General features: G+C 45.0%; 1 protein-coding gene across 6 annotated transcripts in view; it reads left to right on the top strand.

Annotated features, from left to right (window-relative positions):
- Positions 1-7,500, top strand: part of HIRA (histone cell cycle regulator) — a 264,562-nt gene that overhangs the window by 58,165 nt on the left and 198,897 nt on the right. For 5 of the 6 annotated variants that reach the window (XM_085864316.1, XM_085864312.1, XM_085864311.1 and 2 more), the window contains 3 exons: positions 5,485-5,754; positions 5,907-5,992; positions 6,311-6,463. In XM_085864316.1, coding sequence (XP_085720442.1) covers positions 5,485-5,754; positions 5,907-5,992; positions 6,311-6,463 — 509 coding nt within the window. The remainder of the gene's footprint in view (positions 1-5,484; positions 5,755-5,906; positions 5,993-6,310; positions 6,464-7,500) is intronic. The other variant, XM_085864313.1, reaches the window with a different exon arrangement.

Here is a 7,500-nt window from a genome sequence, read left to right as displayed (position 1 = left end):
GATCGTTGACACACGTCGACACACGTTACTTGTAAGTTACTCATAAGTCGAAACACGTCGAGGTAATGTTTGGCGTACCCGAAACTTATTTATAACCTATGAGTAACGTGTTGTACTCACGTTACGCGATCGGTGACACACATCGACACACGTTACTTGTATGGTGCTCACAAGTCGAAACGCATCAAGGTAATGGTTAGCGTCGGTGTTCCAGACTCCCTGTTTTAATTTTTTTTAATTTTTTTCTTCCTTCCTTTGGTATGACGGTGATGTTGACACTTCGATTTCTAGTGCGGTTATCATATAATATAATTAATAGGCTGCCGCTCAACGATTTAAATCACAACCGCACTGTACATTGAACACCGTCATACCGAAGAAAAAAAAACCCGGAGTCTGGATCACTGATGCTAACCATTACCTTGACGTGTTTCGACTTATGAGCACCTTTCAAGTAATGTGTGTCAACGATCGCATATCGTGCGTACAACTTATTCCCATCGCATGCGGAGCGTGTGTCATACGGAAAGTACATCGTAAAATTTTTAACATGTTTAAAATTACAAGACTTGCTCCACTTAAAACGACGTATGATAGCGCACTTTAGCATTCTATTCACACATTCCAAACTTACCCATACCGTATTCGACATGCGCCAGCGTTTTAGACGCATTTTTCAGAGGTCGGCATATGCTGGCAAGATCGCCAAGGTGTGACTGCGATGTTGACACTTCCATTTCTGTGGCGGTTATGATTTAAATCGTTGTGCGGCAGCCTTTTCATAACCTACGCCACGTCATCGTCGGCGATGCGTGCAGCGCGCTATGCCTAAGTTAGACTATCGTTGGGCATAGGTTGTGAAGGCCGACAACAGGTTCAGCATTCTTTGGTATAAGTTATCTATAACACAACGAAACGTTCTGTGACCGTTACTAATACGTTATGCATAAGACCAAGTCGTTATGAATACGTCCGAATCTTTCAAAAAAACATCAAAAGTTCAACGTCAGCCAGCGTTTTACATACATTTTAATACGTTGCCATTGCTGGCTACCGGGGTGACAGTCAAGGTGTGACTGGTCCTTAAGGGTCGGCTCCTCGCTTATCAACCAATTTGCTTAACGACCTAGTCGTAGGAACTGAACTCGGTCGTGAGGTAAGGATATATGGTATTTATATTTTTTAATTCCCCCACCCCACCCCCAAATTTCCTTGCTCCCCTTTCCCTCTCTTCGGGATTACTGGGGTGGTGAAACGTGCCAAACTGGCAGCATTTCTTTTATTTAACCGCCGTGTTCCACATAAAACCCAAGGGAGCATTTATACTCACCTAATCTATTTAATGCTAAGGACGGCAGGCATGCATGCTCTTGCATGCATCACCCCTTTGTTCTCTTCCTCCAGTTGACTCACCCCGAACTGGGCTCAAATCGGTGATATGGGAAAGCCGTTTTCATTTAACAACTAAACCGCCTGTACTGAACGGATCCCCCATATATGTTCCTTCAACCTCCTCACGGTCCATACTAACCACGCCTACATGCTCCGGTACATACTTCCATACAATTTGTCATTCTTACTTTGGATGTGCATGCACCCTTGCCGATCTGCACGGAGCATGCAGCTTCAATTTGTCACCCCGGTGGTATGGGGCGCACCGAGCTGCATGCCTCGCCAACCTGCTGGTCAATTTCCACCACCCAATCTATGCTGCGGACACTGGTGTAAATGGCGGCTCGTGCTCCATGCCCTTGCTGGGCAGCTTCAACAACATGGCACATCTGTTTACTGCATGCGGCTCGCTGGATGGCTGTTCCATCTCCACAATCTCGAACCATGCCGTCGCCCCGGGTGTAAATTCGGACGGCGCTGGCAGGATTTGTACATGCCAGACATGCCTCCTCACATATACGCATGTACACACACCCATGAAGAATTTCTTTATTCATTCCATTGGGTGGTGCATACCTGTTCTCGGCAAATGCCAGCTCCACCATCCATCAGGAAACACCACTGGCTCCTGTTGCATGGATGTGTTTACCTGTAGGGCCATGTGTTCGCTGCACAAATCTGTCCCCGTGCGTGCCCCGATCTCCTCTCTTTCACTCTGTTTCAAATAAATTACTGCATATTGGCTCTAATTATATTTTATATCTCACATTCTGGCTTTGTACAACTATCTATCTCTATCCTGCTCTCCCGCTCTAGCTCCGCTTCAACTTCCTCTTGTGGTGCTATCTCTTCCCTTACCTGTAATGGCGCTGGTCCCAGTGTTCCCAATACATTACCCCAACTTAACTAGCTGTCATTACGCACTGCGCGTCCCGCACGCATGCTACGTTTTCTCCTCGTCCCTCATGTACCGATCCACTGCCAGGGTCTGCCAAACCAATTCCTGCCTCTACCTCCGCTCATACCACGTCCAATTTTGCCTACATGCTCACTTGCCCTGTCGCCACCTCCTCCTGCTTGGACTGACAAGCCTCCTCTCTCACCTTATATTCAACATCTATTCTTGCCATGCCCTGCTTAACCCGTGTATTCTCTCCAGACAGCATTTCTTCGACTATGGTCATCAGAGTCCTCATTCAAAAGTGTGCCGACAGCAGCACTGACTTGCTGCTGCTCGTTGGTTCTTTAATTAGGGCCACTGCTTTTTTCCGGGGGATGAGTGTGGGGGCCCTTGATTGCTATCGCCCCCTCCACTGTTCCCTCTTGCTCTGCATTGCCTTCCTAGACCATAAGGTCCTCATCCATTTCTACTAAGCCTACCTGGACCAGCTCATCTTGGTCCGTCATAGTCCGCACAAATAAGGAATTAAAATTTAAACCCAAATTGCCTTTATAATATTGGGTGTGCGTGAGTCACCCCACCCCTACCCCTCCCACCCCCCAGGTCTGAATCTCGCATCAGGAGTTTCAAATTAATGAGGTTCAGAAAAATTTGTTTGTTTGTTTTTGAACATCAATTTGGTGTTCAGGGTTGGAGTCCTACTCCTGATGTCATATTTTATATTTGACATCAGGGGCTGTCGTATCCACACTCCTGACAATCAAATTGTTACGGATCTGGGGTTGGAGGCTCACCATGAGGAGAAGCACTCGTTCCTTCCAAACTCCCAGTCCTGAGGCCACCAAGCACGGGTAACTCCGCACGCCGGCAGGTTGCTAATCAGCCACGAGCGCCATTTGGTACCACCAATCCTAACAGGGTTTCATTGCTTCGTGTGGGTATCCTATCTGTGGACAGCTGCACCAAGGGGGGGGGGGGGCTCATGCCCTGGTTGCGTACTGGAGTTAACTTACCGTGTCAGGTGCAGCAGAGCAGAGCTGCAGAGTACGCACTGGTTAACAAGAGCCAATTGGTGGGGTCAAACTTCCTGACTATGCTGGACCAACGGAGAAAAACACTCTGAACTGGGTATATTCACAATAAAAGCAATTTATTACAAGCGAGGGTGAGGAAAAGCATGTGGCACAATAATCAAAAGGTTTTGTTCAAAGCAATCTGTACAGCAGGGGAAAACAAGGATTTATGAGGTGTGGCAAAAGAAAATACACGCACATGTAAAAGATAACACATTGTAGAGCTAACCCACTCCTAAAACTTCTACAATGTTATCTTTTACTAACATGACATGTGCCATCAGAATCATCCCTAGGAAGGTTGGAGAACAAGAGAGAGTGAGACAAGCCGGTAGGCGACATGGGTGATCGCTATATAATTGCATACTAGTCATACAGTTTTTAACGGATCGGGCTGAAATTTTTTGACAGAGGTTGATTATAGTGCGCATAAAAGCGTGGAAGCCGATTTTTTTTTTTATTTTTATTTTTTTTTTATTTTATTTTATTTTATTTTGAAAAAAAAAAATATAAAAATATTTTCCGGATTTTTTTCTAAAATTTCCAAGTCCCATTGCTAGGCAACGGTGGTGTCCATAGCAACGGCGCTCAAAAGCATACAACTAGATCCTGGTATGAACCTACCAGTCAAGTTTCATCAAAATCGGTTGACCACTCTGGCCTTCAGAGCTGTCCATTACATACATACAGACAGACTGAAAACCTGAGAATAACGGTAGTCTAGCGACCACCCAAAACTTTGAGGTGCTTTTGACCTCTTTTTTTTTTATGTTGCGCCGTCGACAGGCCAATGCAAACCAGTCGCAAAGGAGGGGTTGGGGTGGAGGAAAACTGAGGGTGTCGAAGGTGTGTGGTCAGAGGAGGGACAATATGAGGGTGTCGTGATGCCAGAGAGGAAACTGCAAAATATGCGGATGAGTGGGCCTGGGCAATCGCTGGTGCTTCCTTGATAAATATGCATAAATTGCAAATGAGACGAAAAAAGACGAAGAAGAAGATAAGATAAGCTTAATGTGTGAAAAGCCTGGTGTTGGCTTCGTGGTTAGGGTGGCAGGCTTGGGATCTTAGGGTCCTGAGTTCAAGCCCTGTGAACCGTTGAATTAACACAAGGTGAGGTTCACTCAGCCTGTCATACTTCTAAGGTCGGAGAAATGAGAACCAGTGAACCGGTAATGGGGGCCATTGCATCAGTGGTGCCGCCATACTCGGTAGCAGTGGCGATGCACCGTTGATCATAACCAGTTGAAAGCATGAAATCATGCCACCACAACAAGTGGAAGTACCAAAATAGAAAGATGTGTGAGAAAGTCTGTAAATGTTATTGCTACTGCTCCAATAAATGTGCTCTTGCTGGTCCAGCGTTCCGCTCTGTGGACTCCATTCCATTCCATTCCACCGCTCCGTCACCCCAAGAATAAGAAGAGCGCAAAGAAGAAAACAGCTCTTTTTCTAAAAAGAATTCTCCAAGCGGGGGCAGCGTTTGAGAGGGGAACAGGTGCAGTGATGGATGTTGCACAGTGCCCTCATTGGCATGCGCATGCCTCCCATGGCCTTGGCCCCACCTATTCGAGGATTTGGCACTGGAAATGGCTTCAGTCACTTTTCATCTTGCCATGCAATTGAGCTGTGAGAATAACATGGGGTGAGGGACTCGATCGTGTGCCCTGACCCCTGACCTCCTCGTCCCCGCTGGTCACAAAAGGTGGTGGTGGTCTTTCATGGTAGTGTCAGTGTAACATTGAGTATAATGGTGAGCTTTTGACATGGTGATTCGTGGTGGTCTTCGAGGTTGTGGCATCAATGGTGAGTGTAGGTGAGCTTAGGTTGTGGTCCGATGCTTTGATTTGTTTAGGAAGGTGTTGTGGTCATTGGAGAAATACTGTGGCATTGTGGTCCGTGTCTGGAGAAGGTTGAAATGAAGTGTCCATTTGATAATGGCACGTGGTTTGAACGGGAAATGGCCCACGTATGCAAATGAGCTACTCTGTTGCAATGCATGAACGGAAGGCTCCTGTATGTAGCAAAGTAAATGAAGTGGATAAAAGATGGAAATAATGACCTGCCTCAAGCCCACGTAACGCATATCTCAGGTTGCATGTTTGTATATGTGGTGTGCAGAATGCAATTCATCAGAAGACGTACGGAAAGTCGTTGTCTATTTCTTCTGAGGCCACAATTGGCTCGACTGTTATTGAGAGTCCAGCAATGCTACACCTGCAACAGCAGCAATGGGGGGCAGAGGAGAGACCAGCAATTTTGCGGGAAGGCCCAGCTGCGGAGGAAAGGTTGGAAGGGACTGGTGAGATGGGGACGCCAGGAGAACCTATGGTCTCTGTCATGCCTTATCGTACTGTTCTTAATGGAGAGAGCTTGGAACAGATCCGCAAGGTAATCCTGAAGCTTGTTGATCCATTAATCATGTTCTTTATGCGAACTTTGTTTTTCCCTGATTGTTTGGCTCTCACGCCTTTGTGAGGAAAAAAAAAATTGTTTGTTTAATTTTATATTATGGTCCAACAACTTTCCTTTCTATAACTCAGAACCTGCTTAAAAATCAAAAGGAGACGAGGACACCAGATGGTCGCCGGAGAATCACCCCACTATGTATTGCTCAGCTGGACATCAGGTTTCGTTATTTTGTTCTTGAGCCTCCATTAAAGATACCTCCTCTTTCTGTTGCTCCAAATGTTCTTATGCTGACAGAGAATGTTGTAATAATGATAAAACAAGTGAAGGTGATTGTTTCTTTCTTCTTTTTTTTTTCTTCCAACTTTAAGCGTTTCTTTTTTAACTTGGAGTTAAAGAGAGCATTTAAAACTTTGCCTGTTTCTCTTATCAAAAATAAAAAGCTTCTTAAAGGACTTTATCATAAATACAGTTTAACTATGCAATTATTCTCGATTGGTTTGTGTTTCTTCCACAACACTTCTCCGCAATCCTGCAGCGAGTACCAATCCTCAGCGTTCTCCAGCGTTCCACTTGCCTCATCTGTGTCTCAGTTTGCTCTCTTTAGTTCAAATCCACCCTCTCCAGTCCCTGATGGAGATGCAGAAGGGTCAAATCCCATCGTTACTCAGCAAGAACCTGACAAACACAGGTATGGGATACGGAAGTTGTAACAAAGTTCCCAATCACTCTAGCTACTCTTGTCTCTCTTCCAGTATTACTCCACTGCTGCTTCAGCCAATTGCCCCTCCCCTGCTCTACCAGGGTGAATGTGTTTATCTGTCAACACCCTCTGTTCACCTGTCGACGTCATTGTCGCAGCATAGCCGGGAGGATGAAATTTAATATTTGGTTACTTTATGCAATCTCAAACAATAAAACGTACTGATAAAGGCAATCCGAAAAGAACATTTTTGTGGTCCTTTGTTTTTGTTTTTATTTTTTGTTTTGGTCACTACAAAATTTCAATGAAGTATTATTTGGTTTCTCTCTTTCCAATTCCCCCAAGTCGTGGGCCTTCAATGATGTGTTGGAGCACACCTCGGGGTCCATGGACCCCCCCCCCCAATTTGAAAACATTGCTCTAGTACGTCATAATTGCTCGTTTATGAGAAGCTTGTCTTTGCATGTATCAGATAATGACATGAGAAGCTTGTGTTTCTGTGGGGGGGGGGGGAGGGTTCTGGATCCGAGTCGTTTCCAAAATATGTGGATATATGATGTAAACATTCTAGGGGTGGGAGGTGCATTTTATCTTCGGGAATATTCTTGATTTATTAATGCCAAACTGGCATTGCCACAGCTAGATGCACTCCAGCTGCAATTTGTGAAGTCCTTGTCTTTGTTAGGCGATTGCTCATTCTTTGGAGAAGTAACTTGGCCTATCAGGTAATTAGTGTGTACTGTTGTTAGGCTTGCCATAATTCTATCAATGGTGAGATGCTGTCCTTTTTCGAACATCACCATGTGGTGAACTTGTAGGAAATGGACAAAAGCATTAAAAAAAATTAAATAACAGAACCCAAAACACTTGCATGTATTAGAAACGTATATTTAATTTTGTATCCGTACGAATAAAAGTTAAGTTTCACGTCACCAAAATATTTCCTGTGAAATGGGGTGATGGTCCATCCTCAAAGGGGGGAAAACCCCCTTTTCTTTCTTTCTTTCCTTTTTTTAAATCCCCCA

This window comes from Eptatretus burgeri, chromosome 18, assembly GCF_056783735.1.
Source record: "Eptatretus burgeri isolate ZD-2024b chromosome 18, Ebu_testis_v1, whole genome shotgun sequence".
NCBI classification, from domain to species: Eukaryota; Metazoa; Chordata; class Myxini; order Myxiniformes; family Myxinidae; genus Eptatretus; species Eptatretus burgeri.
The sequence above is the reverse complement of the archived record's forward strand: the minus strand, read 5'-3'. Positions and strand labels throughout refer to the sequence as shown.